General features: G+C 36.8%; 2 protein-coding genes across 2 annotated transcripts; both read right to left on the bottom strand.

Moving 5' to 3' along the window:
• Window positions 1–7,223: 7,223 nt before the first annotated feature.
• On the bottom strand, window positions 7,224–8,174 carry LOC113448828 (olfactory receptor 4S2-like). The gene has a single exon (XM_026719640.2). It carries the CDS (start codon window positions 8,172–8,174, stop codon window positions 7,224–7,226), a length of 951 nt encoding a protein of 316 aa, XP_026575425.1.
• A 4,952-nt stretch (window positions 8,175–13,126) lies between these two features.
• LOC113448827 (olfactory receptor 4S2-like) lies at window positions 13,127–14,082 on the bottom strand. The gene is given in 2 exon segments (XM_026719638.2): window positions 13,127–13,155; window positions 13,158–14,082. Coding segments are annotated over 2 exon segments (954 nt in total).
• Between the last annotated feature and the right edge of the window lie 2,489 nt (window positions 14,083–16,571).

Genomic DNA, 16,571 nt, shown 5'->3' with positions numbered 1-16,571 from the left:
ATTTCTCTCTGTGGGTAGAATGTGTAGAGAATTGTAACACAAACACAGTAAGCTATTTGCAACTATAGAGAAAAATATGGGGAAAAAATAAAATTAAAGAATGCTCATTCTCCGTACACCCTCATAGAATCACATAACTATAAAATTAGGGTACTAGTCCAACTCTCTGCAATATGCAAGAAATCCTGTTAAGGCATCTCTAACAGGTAACTGACCAGTATCTTCTTAAAAGCTTCCAGAGATAGAAAACTCACAACTTCCACTGTTCTTAGTGTCAGGAAGGTTTTTCCTTATATTTAAGCATAATCTTTGCAGTCCATACTTTACTACTTAACCAGCTTTGAGCAACACTTTAGGACAGTGATGGCTAACATATGACACGCATGTCACTCGTGACACGCCAAGGCACTTTGACTGACACGCCTGTTGGTGTGGGGAAAACCTGCACATTTAGAGGCTGCCTGTGCTCTGCTCCAATCCCTGCTCCCTGCTTGTTGCGTGGAGGCTTTGCAGCAGAGAACCAGTTTTTTTTTTTGAAAACAGTTTTATTGGTTTGTTTAACAAACAGACAAAAACAGACAAAACATAAAAGCATCAGCTCTCTTCCATACTTATATACAAACAGTGTGTCAGTTGGTTCATCAGTTTTGTGCATCCAATTAGTTTTAATCTCCATAAACTGAGGTTTGTCAGTTTCATTACCTCAGGAACGCTACAGGAGGAAAGGAGATCCATGAGGTTCACAGCCCTGTAAGGTGGCCTTCTGATCCCCACATCCTGCACCTGCAGCCCTGAGACCAGGGAGACGAATTTCACAGCCCTGTGTGATCACCCCAGCCCAGTCCGTCATAAACCAAATTATTGATATTTCCTGAAGTGACACACGACCCGAGGAAGGCTACACTTTTTCCCAATTTTCGACACACCAAGCTGAAAAGGTTAGCCATCACTGCTTTAGGAGCTATGCAGATTTGAACATAACTTCTGATTTTACTCATCATTATGTAGCTGCCTAGGTAATTGCAAACTCCTGGGAAATAATGTGCAGGTACCAATCTTCCTACCTTGAGCCAAAATGTCTGAAAGAGGCTTCTGCTCAGGTTTTCCTGGACTTTGAAAGACAAGTTCACAATCCCAACAGTATGTTGTAGATCAAGGGTCTTCAAATTTGGCAAGTTTAAGATTTGTGGACTTCAACTCCCAGAATTCCTGAGCTAACATGACTGGAGGAGGAATTTTGGGAGTTGAAGTCCACAAGACTTAAAGCTGTCAAGTTTGAAGAACCCTGTTGTAGATATTGTTTACTTTTAAATTTACTTGTATCCTTTAAATCAGTGCTTCCCAAACCATAAATTACCCAAAGAATAGTCTTCTCTGGATAACAACACACAAATTCATTACCCAGCCACAATAGGGACATTTAAATTGACTAACATTGCATAATAAGGACTTTCTGGTAAGCAGTTTTGGGCAATGAAGAGGAAAAAATTGGAAGCACTGTTTTAAATGCTTTTTCTTTAAAATAGCCTCTGCCTGTCCTTCAAAAGCAAAAACATGTATGGTAAGTCACTCAAATTTTTCTCCACAAAAGCCACTTCTTGAAGTAAACTAGTCTAAGAAATGTTAATTGAAAGACACCTAATGTTTTTCTGTGTTTCTGTGTTTCAGCTGAAATGCAAGTTAGTATGTTAACTTAAATCTTTGCATTGGTGTTCACTTTGACTATCCCTTCCTTTGAAAAATAAGAAATAAATCTTGCTCACCCACTGAGTCACTTGGAGGAAAAATGAGATAACCAATAAATAGAAACAAAACAAAAATAATAGATTACAAGGTTTTTCTTTTTATGTTCTTTTTGTCTGGACCTATAAAAAGTGACCCAAATGAACATGTTTGAATCTGGGTTTGCAGCCATAAATCTTGAAAAAATAATGTGATTCATTTGTTAACTCTTTACCAGAATGTTTTAGAAAGCAATGCTAACTCAAAGATAGATTAAGGAAAATTATTTCTATACTTTTCATTTGATATTTTTAGGCAATTTGAGCGTTCAGCGGGCTTCCTAGCCCAATGCAAAAATAACTTAGAAGCCTTTATTGTTCTAATTGACAAATGGTCTCATTTCCAACCCTAACTCAAAATTACAAGATTTACCTCTTGTAAAAATGCATTGCCTTAATGGACTCTCGACTTTCCCACTATGGTAGCAATAAAAGGTGATTTAGCATCTAGCTTAAGTCCTTGGACCCTGAGATTATAAAGGCAGCTTTGCTCAGAAAGGGAAGAAGTGTGCAGTGGAATATGTTTTTTTTTTCTTAAGTAGAATATAATTTAAATAACAGGCAATTCCTCTATGGATTGTGCGAATGCCAAGATTTTTCTTCACTGTCCCCATAGGAATATATGTTCATTCTTCCTTGAACAGTAACATTTTATATTAAACTTGTAATAATGTAATGAAGTCTACAATAAGTGTGACATGGAATATTATTTCATGGGGGATGTTTAAAATAAATGATTCATCTTCCATAATGCTAAGGCAACTTATAAAGTACTGTAACCTTAGCTGCATGTTTAAAAATTGAAGAAATTTTTAAAGACAATCTTTGAAGAAAACAAAAATGAGCCATAATTTTTTTTTTGTCTCTGTAAGTCTAGGGAGCAGAATTGATTGAATGCACACCTTTACTTTGTTCTATATAAATGGTTGCTTCTGTTTAAAGGAACACACCAGTCATTTTTCAAAATAATACTGTAATTATGGAAGTAGTATAATAGTCATTCCTTTCAGTACTTCAGTACCTCTTCCAAGTATTGACACTTTCCCTCCCTTGAAAAGTGCCCAAGGCCAAGCGAACAACTACAGTGTGCCATGGGTTCTGCTCTTTTCCTCCCCCCACTGCAGATGTCTCCTGTCCATCTTGTACCTCCATGATCTTTTACACCTTTCCTAACACTTCTGGATTTTATTTATCTGCCTCTTTAGTCCTTGTCACAATCCCTGCCTCATCTGGTGGTCCATAATTCAAACATTCTTTATTGGCCCAAAACTGTCTAACCGCAATTGCCTTCTCTTTTCCTTCTCTCCATCTAATTAATTAAACCTCCTTCTGAAAGAGGTCTTTTTTTGACTACCAGTTATGGATCAAAACTGGCATACAGTTTTTTTAACTTCCTTATATCTCATGGCACCAATTATTTCTTTTAATGCCTTCCCAGTCAGGTGGCTGATGGAGGCTTCCTGGCATTCCAGTGGCAGTGTGGTAGATGGAGTGCACCATTGATCAGACGTTAGCTAATAAGGTAGTTACCGGCACAGTCATTCCAGTTGGAGGAACATGAAGCTAGAAGGCAGATCTTTCTGATAGTGCGGCTACACCTTCTATTCTGTCTGTTATCAGCCTTGCTTGATTATGGGATCTGCACAAGCCACACAGCTTTTTGTGAATTATAGTGGCAACAACAGCCATGGAAAGCCTATTCTCAGACTGACATTGATTACTTGACATCCAAGCTTGAAGTGGAAATGAGAGTGGAAGTAGTTCTGTGGCTTTGGGAGACAGCTTATCTGTATCCTATCAGTGGTGGGATACAAATATTTTTACTACCGGTTCTATGGGCATGGCTTGGTGGGTGTGGCAGGGGAAGGATACTGTAAAATCTCCAGTCGGAGGTGGTATTTGCCGGTTCTCTGAACTACTCAAAATTTCCGCTACCGGTTCTCCAGAACTAGTCAGAACCTGCTGAATAGCACCTCTGCTGTGTATCCTACCTACCAGCCCAATCCTTTATTTTCATATACATATTGGACTGAACTACATTATAACTTTCTGATTTAATAGATATATCCTGGGAGATTCTTTTTTTTTTTAAGCAAATTTTATTGATTTTAACAACAAAGACACAAAACAAAACATCATTAAATATTAAAAACATAAAACCTCTTTCCATTATAAATCTTTACAAGGCAGGTAACACATTATTTTATATCACATTCTTCTAATTTATCCCATTTCCGTATAAACACGTAAATTCCCTTTAACAAATTCCCCTAAATTGAAATTTGAAATAACATCTAAGTCCCAATCTGATTCTGCTTAGTACATTCTACTATTTCAAAAACAAATACTACAGTAATAAATCTATAATAATCAACACATTAGCCCATTAAACTCTATAATTAAACTAATATTTTAAACATTTCCTTTAATGTTTTATTAAAACTTAAAATCATTCATTATTAAACATAACATTGTGCCTTAATATTTAAATCTTTTATTAAATCTTATAAAGTTCTAATTTTCTATTTTTGATACAAATACAGCTACTACAATACTATCATGTGTACTATGCAGAATCCCCCTTTTTTTTAAAAAAAAAATCATACGTTACCCTTTGTCCCTAAAAAATTTTTTATTTTTCCCATCTTGTTTTATACCTTTATAACTTTTCCCCCCCTTTTTCCTTTCTTTCTCGGCCCACCTAGACTTTTTACCCACTCCTGTCCAAACCTCTACCTTCTTAGCTTCCCCTTTCTGTTGCATTCTTCTTTCCTTTTGCTTTCTGGCATTATATTATTTTTGCATCTTATTTTTCTCTTTCATAGATATTTTTTTATGTCTTAAGTCCTTCCTTTTCCCTCCTCTCTTTCTCCTTTCTTTCTTAATCACACTATTTAATTCATTAAAAATGGCTTCTTCTTCTTCCGCTTCTTCCAGCTGTTGTTTAATTTGCTGACACATAGCAAGCGCCATATCTAGAAAACAAAGGGCTTCTCCCATAGCGTCCTTGCCTTCTTTCCTTATTTTTAGATATTGTTTTTTTAGTTCATTGAGAGGTAGAGCCATTATAAACTTTTTCTTCTTCTTTTTCTATATCCTGTATCCTCTTCCTGTTTGCCTGGCTTCGGTGACAGCAGGGATTCGCGTTTCTCCACGATCCCTGCTGTGCTAGCCGTCTTGGTGCCTCCGATCCTGACGGATTTGGAGGATAAGGCTGCCCTGTTGGGGTAGCTGAAGATAGGGGGGATCCGGATAGGGGTTGAGGGGTATCGCAGACCCCCTCCCCAGCCGTCAATAACCCCCTTTTCTCAAGGCGGTGGAGTGGCGGTCTCAATGGCCGCCATGAAGAAGCCGGCAACTGGATTAAGAATGTGCAGGAGGAAGAAGAAGGAAGTTTTAAAATGAAAGTCTTCTTGGCTGAACCGGGACTTTAAGGATATATTTAATGCCTGGAAAATTATTATCTTTTTGGATGCTACAATGTCTCTAATGGAGGTTTTCAGCAGTGAAGGGAAATGTTGAAAGAGAAAGTTACTCTCCCTCCCTTATGGAATTAACAAATGGACATGGAAAATCTGCTCTCTAACAGAAGGTAAAAATTTAAAGCCCTTTGTTACAAGTGGGAAGGGAGAGGCTTGGGGGAAAAAAATCTTTTCAAGACTTTGTTGGAGGAGATGCTTTGAAAATAAAAAGATTAGAAGCAAACTGCAAAAAAGATTTAAAATACAGACTGGGTTTTTTTCCCTAATTGACTTTACCCCAGAAAGAGAAACTGTAAAAGGAAGATGTTTGTGCTTTGCCTGGACTGTTTGATGACTTTGGGACTTTGGGATTTCGGGAAATTGTTTCAAGTTTGGAAATATTTAACTGGCTTAATATCCTGGGAGATTCTATGGTGTGATTACTCTGAACTTCTTCCCCTTTCCCCCATCCAGCTCAGGACTGCACAGTCTCTTAATCTGGGCTTCTCTGCCAAAAAGCTCTGCATTGCCAAAACTCCTATCCACTGATTCACAATAGGAGGAGGAAAAAATATTAGCTATGTTCATCACTCTGAATTATTTATAAAAATGAAAAGGGCGGGGTATAAATAATTTTTGTCTTGCTTCCATAGAAGATTATAAAGAATACCATGGCTTGCATAATCCTGATTTTTGTAGGTATAGACCCATCACTGCATTTGGATACCCTTTCATAGACCTTCATGGCTGTTCTACTGAGGGCTGGTCTGCAATATACTCCTTGACTGCTTGTTCCTGTACTGTTGATGGAAAATCATAAAAGGCAGAAGTTACCACCATTTGGATGTCTTCATTGTCAGTTCTAAGAGTGATTGTTCTACCTATTTTTATTATTAGTTTGGTCTTCATTATATTAATTTTGGTTCCATTTTTTAGTATGAATGATAAGCAGCAACATGCATAATAAATCCCAAGGACACCAAAACAACAGCATGCAACCAATGATGTCACCATTAAATGCCACAATCATGCATTTACATCTTGATATCTTATGATGTACACACTCCCTCTCATCTCTAAATTAATACAATGAAGCCATCTCTTTTTTTTAAAAAAAAAAAAAACTCTTTGGAATTCTCCAACTTATTCAAACATAGGCACCTATTTTCCTTTATTTTTTACAGAGCGAAAACATCAGGAAATAAGAAAGGAAAATGTGGTCATTTTTAGTGTTTCTTTTGAACCTTGAGAACACAGATATACTGGCAACAGGATTCAGATATCATCTTTGACTATCTCCTGCTAGGCAGGCAAGCTGTCTGTTTTTAAAATTAATATTCTGCATGAATTTTTATCAGATGCAAGTTATGCTAAACAGCAACTGCATTCAAATGTGACTAAATAGAGTTAAGATTTACACAGCTTCTTGGTACCTCTCAGGTGGTTAACACACAATATCAGTGCTCTTTGGATTATCGGAAGAGAACGATCCCATAGGGAGAAGAATAAATTACCTTCCAGAAACCCAGATAATAACATTGTATGACCTTTACAAAAATAAGTGAAACTTTTTCCCCTCTGTGTTGACCACAGGTAATAGCAACACAAGGTTGTAACAACAATATTTATTTTTAACTAAATATTAAATCTCAAGATGTAACAGTTATGGTTTACCGTAACGACAATATTTATTTTTAACTAAATATTAAATCTCAAGATGTAATAATTATGATTTTCAGTGTTTATCAGGACAAGAAATTAAATCTTCTTTCGTTAGCCATGAATCTTAAAAGAAAATATCCTTTATACGCTTTAAAACTTAAGGCATACTAATTAGACATTTCACTTATTATTTCAAGAAGAAAAGATGCATTTTATTGAAACCTTGCTAAAAAATAGAAAAGTCTCTTTTCCAACAGGCCCGGTTCTGATACAAATACAATTTTCTGCACCATTGATATGACATGTGATTAAACCAAGCTTATATTTTTAAATCCACTTTTAATTTCCTAGACAAAAATACTTTTTTGCTCCATAATTTTCTCATGGCATTCTTTACCTCCTCATTTCTCAAGGTGTAAATTAATGGATTGAGCATAGGAGTTATAATAGTATAGAAAACAGCCACACTTTTGTCCTCTGAGAATGTAGTTGAAGGCCTCATGTAAAGGAAGATGCAGGGGCCAAAAAACAGAATCACAACTGTGATGTGAGAGCCACAGGTGGAAAGAGCCTTGAGACGGCCTTCAGAAGAATGAGTTCTGATTGTGAGTAGGATAACAATGTAAGAAAAAGTCAACACAAGAAAACAACTGAGGGAAATCATGCCACTGTTGGCAATGACAATAAGTCCAATCATATAGGTATCAGTGCAGGCTAATTTCAATAAAGGATGAACATCACAAAAATAGTGGTCAATTTCATTTGGCCCACAGAAGGGTAGCTGTGTAGTAAGAAGTGTCTGGACCATTGAATGTACAAATCCACCCAGCCATGACATAAACACCATCCAACTGCAGATCTTCTTGTTCATAATAGTGCTATAATGGAGAGGCTTAGAGATTGCAATGTATCGGTCATATGCCATCAGTGTGAGAAGAAAAATTTCAGTACAACCGAAAAAGTGAACCCCAAAAAGTTGTGCTATGCAACCGACAAAAGAGATGCTTTTCTTCTTCACAAGGAAGTCCGCTATCAGTTTGGGAGCAGTGACAGAGGAGTAACAGATATCTATGAAGGAAAGATAACTGAGAAAGAAATACATTGGAGAAATCAGGTGGCGACTGCTCTTGATTGTGACTATGATCAGTATATTCCCCAGCAGAATTGCCATGTAGAAGATCAAAAACAGACCAAAGCACACTTTCTGTAACTCTTGATCCTGAGTAAGCCCCAGCAAGATGAATTCAGATACATTATTTCGGTTCTCCATATTTTCAAAGCTAGGTAACATATTACAACACATCATATAAAATTAGGAATACTGGCAATTAAAGGTTTAGCATTCTTTTTACAAAAAAAAATGTATACACACCAATGCAGATTGAAAAAAGTCTTGAATTCAATGTTCTCAAGGCCTTAATTCCTTCACATGCAAGGCATGTTTACCCTAAAATTTAATGAAGATAAACAGTTGTCAGAAATTTAATGGGTGTCCAGCAAATCAGGGAAATCACTTTAGGAAGTACTGAAGCACAGCAATATTATAGGACACTGGAGAAACTGTTCTTGAAATATAAAGTTTGTAACCTATACAAATGTGTATAGTCAAATTAAAAATTTGTAAAGCCAAATGTTTAAACTTCAAATGCATTTTTTCAATGTTTAGTCAGACTTCATGTTAACCATGTTTCATTCAGTCATACAAATAACCCTATCAAAATCTTCACATTTCATAGATGCTCCAAAATCAGCTACTGGTCTTATAGAAAAGCACCCCTGAATGCCATTGGTGTTATTTTGTTCTGTTGGAATCAAATGTAAATCACAGCCAATGTCCTGATTTAGTCATCTAGCAGTGAGAAAGACCCATGACAAGAATAAATTTTTCAGTTCTGTTGTCCCTTTTTATACATGGGTTTTTCTACCTCTGTTGCAGAGAATTAAGTTGTAATATACTCTTAGATAGGAAGGCACTCAAATTTTGGAATACTGTCTCTTGCTGCCCTTTTACTTTTTTTTTCATCTGGACAAAATCCTAATAATTAAGACAGCAATTTGGTGCTCACTGGCTTAAATGAAGCAGTAAAGGACACTGTGACTGGAATGTAAACATTTAGACAAGCACTAAATAGCATTAAAGTTGTTGCTAGCTGGTAATCATCTGGAATTCTTTAGTCCTCAGGTATTTCTACGACAGTGGAAATTTAAATGTTGGCATACATGCAGTTAGGCTCTGCAACTTAAATGAGCTTGTTCTACTACTATAAAATGAAAATCCAAGTATTGCCTAATCAGGTAAACAAAATGACCTCAGATAGGAACACAACACATTTGTGCTAGAGATGGGAATCAGAATCTGGAAAAGTATAAAAATGTTATGTATAACCAGCATGTTTTCAAAGCCTCTAAAAGTGGCTAAAAGCGTAACATGAACGCAGCACATTTAAAAAGACACCAATAATCTCCATTATTACCTGATTGGTTGAGGTATCCCTAGACTACAGGATCTTCCAGCTCTACCAAAGATGCCCTCAGAATTTTGCTCCCCCCCCCTCTTTCTTTCTCTCTCTCTCAGCTAAAAGAGTATCCATGAAACTCTGCAATAGCAATAGCACTTAGACTTATATGCCGTTTTATACTGCTTTGCAGCCCTAAGTAGTTAGTATATTGCCCCCAACAATCTGGGTCCTCATTTTACCCACCTCCAAAGAATGGAAGGCTGAGTCAACCTTAAGCCTGGTGGGATTTGAACTGCCAAATTGCAGGCAACTGATAGTCAGTAGAAGTGGTCTGCAGTAACAGCACTCTAACCACTGCGCTACCAAGGCTCTATAAATAAGAATTTGAATGCTTTGTACTATCTACATCATTCCCAATTGTATAAGCCATTCTATAGCTGCCCACTGTATAGAAAAAGCCAAATTGAAACCAATGGCATATCCTGTTTCTTTCTCTTCACCATAGAGTTGCTTTTACAAGTTGTTGCTCTTGTCTTATTAAGAAGTATGAAATTAAATGTTTAAATAGGTGCTACCATTACATCACTGATCCAGTTAATAACCTCCCATAAGTATTTCAATCTTTCCCAATAGAAAATAAATGCTAAATATGAACTTTTTTTAACATGCAACTCATTCTAATATATTTTGCATTAGTTAATTAGCATCCATTTGAAGTGAAGTCTTCTTCAACCTCCAGATATGTAAGACCATAGTGTCCATCATTATCTGAAGAACATCAAAATTGGGAAAGGCTTTTGTAACACAAGATTGATTTACTAGGAGCTAGAACAGAGGCAGAAACAAGAAATAGGGGGAATATTATTATACATATTTCTATATAATATACTAAAAGTAATAACTAGATGTAAAGATTAGATGTTGAAAGATGGTGACACTATGTATGTTTTAGTGATATTGTTATTGTCATTAGAAAGGCGAACTAAAATGCTGAACAACTAAATGATGAAGGCTTATATTTTAATACAAATATGTATAATAACATTACAATTACATAAGTGCGATTTAAGTAACAAATATTATTAATACTGCTTATATCCAAATGAATGATGTCTAGGTGCCTCATTGTTCATGTATTGATACTGAAGTATATTCAAAAATTTTAAAAAAACTTTATAAAAAACAAAATTGGGAAAGACTTAATCTTTATTGAGAAATTATGAATTTTAGATATTAAGGCATGCTGCTAACATAAGAATAAAAAGCCAGGCACTGTGTAGGTGAGATAATCATCCAGTTTTTCATAGGCAAAATTGTGGCTGAACTATGGAGGGCCACATCTGTGGCAGTTAATTCTGTCCTCATGACAATATGTCTTTAAACATTGCTGCATACTATGGAATTGACCCCATGGACAACTGGCTCTAACACATTTTGTGACCAAAATCTAAAAACCGGTCTATACAACTGTTAATGAAAATGTACAAAAATATGTACATAGGAAGAAACACAGAAAGGAAATGGAGCAAGGAGGTGGAGGAACACTGGAATTTGGTGGGAATAATCCCAGGATCTAAAGCTCTACTCCCACAATCTTTAATCTTGCAGAGTCACAAGACAATCCAATTTTAACGATTCATCCAGACCTGTAATCCAAGTCCTTGAAAAGGAAAACAAATTTGGGTGAATATAGGATCTTTGTCACTTCCACACTTCTCTGAAAAATGCACCGAACATCTCCCCATCAAGAATCTTGCAGGAACCTACGGTAGAAAAAAACTGCAGATGGTCAGATACAATGAGGTAGAAATGATGGTTGTAGGCCACTCTGACAACACAGACATTTACTGGTTGATTCTTTCTCTTTCTCCCCTAGTTATTTCTTCCCAGCATGAGCATTGAAACTTAGAAAGAAATGAAATTTGCAGAGTACCAAATAAGTTCTCAATCAAAATCCTGCAAATGGCCCCAAACAGGTCTAAAAATAACGATTTGGGGTCTTTCTTTGAGGTTCATTTGGGAAATGGAGGTGGTCTGTTTTCCACTCATATTATTATCCTTAAAGCTTTCTAGAAGAAGACAAAAAGAAAACTATGGTCCGTAAGAAGTTATATCATCTCTTCATTCATTGGATGATATATTGGTGCCTTCCAGAGAGTTTAGGAGCTGAATGTAGCCTCTATCATTCAAAGGTTGCCTACTGTCATGGCCAAAGATAAGCAGATCATCATGACTGGGCACTCCATAATGATACAACCACTAGTAAGAAAGTGGCAATAATACACCAGTGGCTTTTTACTTCTGGACTCTTAGTACTATAGTTAGTACAATGGTAAATACCATGATTCTACCCTTTCTGGGCTTAACTGAAAACAATAGCGTCTGATTCCTGCAGGCAAAACACTCCAAAGCTGGATCAACTCAACTCATCAGAGGGCAAATGTCAAGGAAGGAAGGCGTGTCCTTCCCTGTGCAGCAGCAGCAGCAGCAGCAATTATTGCTCCCCCCCTCCACATCCACCTCCCCTCTATCTTTCTCCCCTTCTCCCCAGTTCTTGAAGAATGAACTTCCACTTCTCACCCTGTCAAAATCCTTCATGCCAAAAGGAAGGAGGCGCCACTGTTAGCTTAGTCGGAGGATCTGTGTACACCAGCCATGCCAAAGGGTAACTGGCAAGAGGTGGCTTTAAAATGCAGGAGGATAAACTGAAGGAGAGGGGGGCAGGCAAGGGAAGTGTCACTTTTCCTTCATTTGCATAGACTAGAGTGCATCATTCTCCCAGTCAGAAAAAAAATTACTTGTGGGCTGCATGGGCTCCAACATCATTTCTCTGTACTTCATCCTCACACACATACCCACTTCCTGATCTGCTTTGCTGCTCTGGTAGTCCCCCCTTTTTAATGTCCCCCCTTTGCTGCTCTGGCAGTCCCCCCTCTCACAGGGTGATGGGGAGGGGGAAGGGAGACCCTTGTGGTTGTGTTAACTTAATGTGTAGGTGAGGGGGCCCATATTAGTCTTGTTCCAGCACTTAATAATCCTCTTGGTGGCCTTGGGCATGGCCAGGGCGTGCGTGGCCACAGTGGCCCTCCTGAGCTTCATTTTCACTGGCAGAGGGTTGCAGGAGGTTGTCGCAACTGAAAGCAGAGCTTGGGAGGGAAGCACACAGCCCTCCCAAACTTCATTTTTGCTGGCAGAGATGCCATGGGCCAATCCTTCACCATTTCCAGTGCAGTCCTGCAGGCCAGATCTAAGCATTCCATGGCTGGATTCAGCCCGCAGGCCTGGAGTTTGACAGCCTTGCTCTTGGTTGTCTTGCTATGCATTTCCGTATCAGTGTGTGATCGTGTTGTTGCTAGAATATTTTCTGACCTGGATTTTAGCTTCCAAAAGGTGACCTCCAATGTTGTATGGCCAAAATCAATTTGCACTTTAACATACCTGCTAGAACCTATGCATATATCTAAATAAAGTTAATGAAGGGGAACTGTAAAAATAATAAAATCCCAATAGGAAATCTTGAATGTTTTGTCAAACCAAATTTGATTTATTTGTTAACTTATTCCTGCTACCAAATGATGTTCAATCCAGTGTTATACTGCTCTATAATCAAATCATCAAATGATTTACAAGATATAACGAAGTAAAATGCAAAGTGTCAGTGGAAGAATTATATTAAAAGCAGCATAATATATTGACAGAAGTAAAATAAAATCTTCACAACAAGATAGGCATCCTGTTTTTATTATTTCTATGCATGCTCTGTTTACATATTTGTTTTTTCTGTTGAAAACATTTTTTGCTCCATAATTTTTTAATGGCATTCTTCATCTCTGAATTTCTTAATGTGTAGATTAATGGGTTCAACATCGGGGTGATAATCGTATAAAACAAAGCTACTGTCTTATCTTCTGAGAAGTTGCTAGAAGGGCGTATATAAATAAAGGTACATGGTCCAAAAAATAAAATTACTACTGTGACATGGGAAGCACAAGTAGAAAGAGCCTTACGACGTCCTTCAGAAGAATGAGATCTCAAGGAGGTCAAGATTACAATATATGACACCACTAAGATGATGAAGCAGTTTAAAGCAACCATCCCACTGTTTGCAACCACTATGATGCCAACTATATAGGTATCTGTACAGGCCAGTTTCAGCAGAGGGTGGACATCGCAAAAATAATGGTCAATTTCATTGGGCCCACAAAAAGGAAGCTGGATGGTGACAAGAGTTTCCACCAAGGAGTGCAGAAACCCTCCAAGCCAACAAGCTGCTACCATCAGCCCACAGACTCGCCTAGTCATAATGGAGGTGTAATGGAGTGGTTTGCAAATCGCAATGCACCGATCATAGGCCATCACTGTAAGAATGAAGGTCTCTGTGCAGCCAAAGAAATGGACTCCAAAGAGCTGAGCCATGCAGCCAATAAATGAGATGGTTTTTCTTTCCAGAAGCAAATCTGAAATCATTTTGGGAGCTGTAACTGAGGAATAGCAGATGTCCACAAAGGATAAGTAACTGAGGAAGTAATACATGGGAGACATCAAGTGGGTGCTGAAGATTATAGTGATTACTATGAGAAGGTTGCCCAACACAATGATTAAATAGAAGAACAGAAACAGGACAAAGCATATTTTCTGGGTTTCTTCATTTTGCATGAGGCCAAAGAAGATAAATTCAGTCACATTGTTTGGGTGGAATGTCATGGATAGGAAGTCCATACCTAGATGATCTGCAAAACAGCATAAATATCGACTGACATATTTTAACAACATATATTTTTGATGATTTATGTCTGATCTTACATGCCTAAAAGAATTGTGATAGATGTCTGAAGATACAGAGTACATACTAATCATTTCAGAGGGCAGACTTGGGATCATATACTTGAATTTGTGATTGAGAGTCTATGCATAAAGCTATAAATGTTCTCATAACATTTTTAAAAAGAGTGGTGCATCAGGGGACAGTATTTCATGCTGTTTTATTTTCCAGTTGCTTTACCTTTTTTTTCTTAAAAAACAAACATGGGAATATTAAAATAGAATAGAATAGAATTCTTTATTGGCCAAGTGTGATTGGACACACAAGGAATTTGTCTTTGGTGCATCCCCCACCAAAGAAATTCCAGGGCTTCTTTTCCTACCACCTCAGAATTCTATCCATCCACTCTATCTACCCCATCCATCCATCCACTATATCTATCCCAATCGTGCTATTCCTACTCAGGGTAAGTAGTTCTTGTAAAATGTTCTATGCTTCTACCACATCTGTATTCACACATGATCTGTTTTGTTCTCTTCACCTCTTTCTGAGAATCAACTTCATCCAACTGTAACTTTCTCATCTCTCCTTTCTCTTGACCTTGCTCCTTCATAAGTTTGTGATGCGATTCAGTCTCTTAAGTTATCTCTATACGACTAAATCTCTTCAACATACTTCTTCCATACTAATTGTTCATGTTTGTATTCCATCCATATTCATTCATCACTCATCTATTCTTGACCTTATCTTCTTTTATTACAAATACACTTACAATATTAAGGGCTCTGTTCCTGTTGCATACAACTTACTCTCATGTCTTTCCTATTATATCCAATTCGCACTTCTACATAACGGAGTGGGGAAAAACACACTCTCACACATAAGAGTTGTTGCTTCTGTCAACCAACGTTCCTTCCTTGCAACAAACCACATACCTCCCACCATGTTTATACCAATATTTGTAGCTCATAAAATGTTCCATTGTTTTCTCCTCTTTAGTAAACCATTCATCAGATTGCTGTATTTTTCTTCCATCTATGTATAACATTTGCAAGCATTCACTCAGTTTTTCTGTCAATTACAAATTAAATATCTTGATCTTGATATACAGCTTTATAAGATCCCTACTTCACATTTCATCATACAATTTATCTTACATTTAGTAAGATGATTCAAGTTCACAGAAACAATATGATATTGTCTGCACACAAAACTGCATCCTCTTCCTTATTCACATCCTCAGTCAGATGCCTCTAACATTACCACAAGCATTCCTTATACAGGCATCCATAAATACATTTAAAACGAAGGGATATTATGTCACCTTGTCTTGCTCAGTGTTGAACTGTTATGTATTTGATTTATTCTCATATCTGCTTGATTTCCCTCATATACTGCTCTTATCACATTCAGAACCATCTTTTAGCTCTATGTTAATGCCAAACATTCCCTAATTCAAGACTATCCACTTTACTGAGTCCTTTCTCTAAATCAACTAATGTACAATAAACTTTCATTCTCACACTTGTTCACTGCTCAGTGAATATTTCTTACAGATGTTCAGGTGTGGGCAATGGAGATGGATAAGATTTTCATTACCCTAAGAGAAAAATGTATTCAAAATTCTATCCCTGCTCTTTACGTTGACATTTTAATATGATTATCTTGCTGAATATGTTCAGCTTCTGATTGCCAAAATGTTGTCCGTCACTTCAGTAAGCAGAGGTATTTTTCAGATGAAGCAATATAAAGAATTCTTATAGTCTAATAAATGCTGAAATAAGTTTCCAACATATATGTAGATTATACTGAACAAACAAGGGGGTAGGAGAGACATGTTACAGATCTTCATCACTTAAATTAACAAAGCCTGAAAAGTTTATAATAAGTAGGCTTATTTTATTATTGTAATAATCTGTAAAGTTTCTGCATTCAATGTAATCTTGTTAAACAATGTGTCTACTATGCATCAGGTAATTTTATTTAAAAAGAAAACACTGAGACCAATAGTAAAATTACTAACAAATAGACATGAACATATATTTCTTTCCTGCAGTTTTAAATCAGTGGACAAAATTCCATCAAAGTTAAGCATATTTAGATCATGCTGATTACAGTAGAATTATTTGGAAACCTGTTTATTTTTGTTTTAAAAGGAAAGCAAGTAACTGATACATACATCAAGACACAATATATTTTTAAAAAACAAATGCATTCTGGAATAACATACCATGTTTATGATTAAGTTTCTGATGCCCTCTCTCTGATATATTTGTTGAAAAGCAAAGAGCGCATAAAAGTAAGGAGGCTTAGAGAAAACCCTGTATTTTATGCTACTGGATGAATAATCTCTAAATTATACCTGAAATATTTGCTGGCCCCACCTCCTTAAAAAAAAGCAGTTTACCAGTACTCTGCTGCTCCAAGAAATGTTTGTCCTATTAAT

Source organism: Pseudonaja textilis, chromosome 1 (assembly GCF_049901715.1).
Source record: "Pseudonaja textilis isolate UNSWEBS1 chromosome 1, rPseTex1.2, whole genome shotgun sequence".
NCBI lineage: Eukaryota > Metazoa > Chordata > Lepidosauria > Squamata > Elapidae > Pseudonaja > Pseudonaja textilis.
The sequence above is the reverse complement of the archived record's forward strand: the minus strand, read 5'-3'. Positions and strand labels throughout refer to the sequence as shown.

What these genes read in the sequence shown, in the direction of transcription:
- LOC113448828 (XM_026719640.2), bottom strand. Translation starts at nt 8,174, where the DNA reads ATGGAGAACCGAAATAATGTATCTGAATTCATCTTGCTGGGGCTTACT.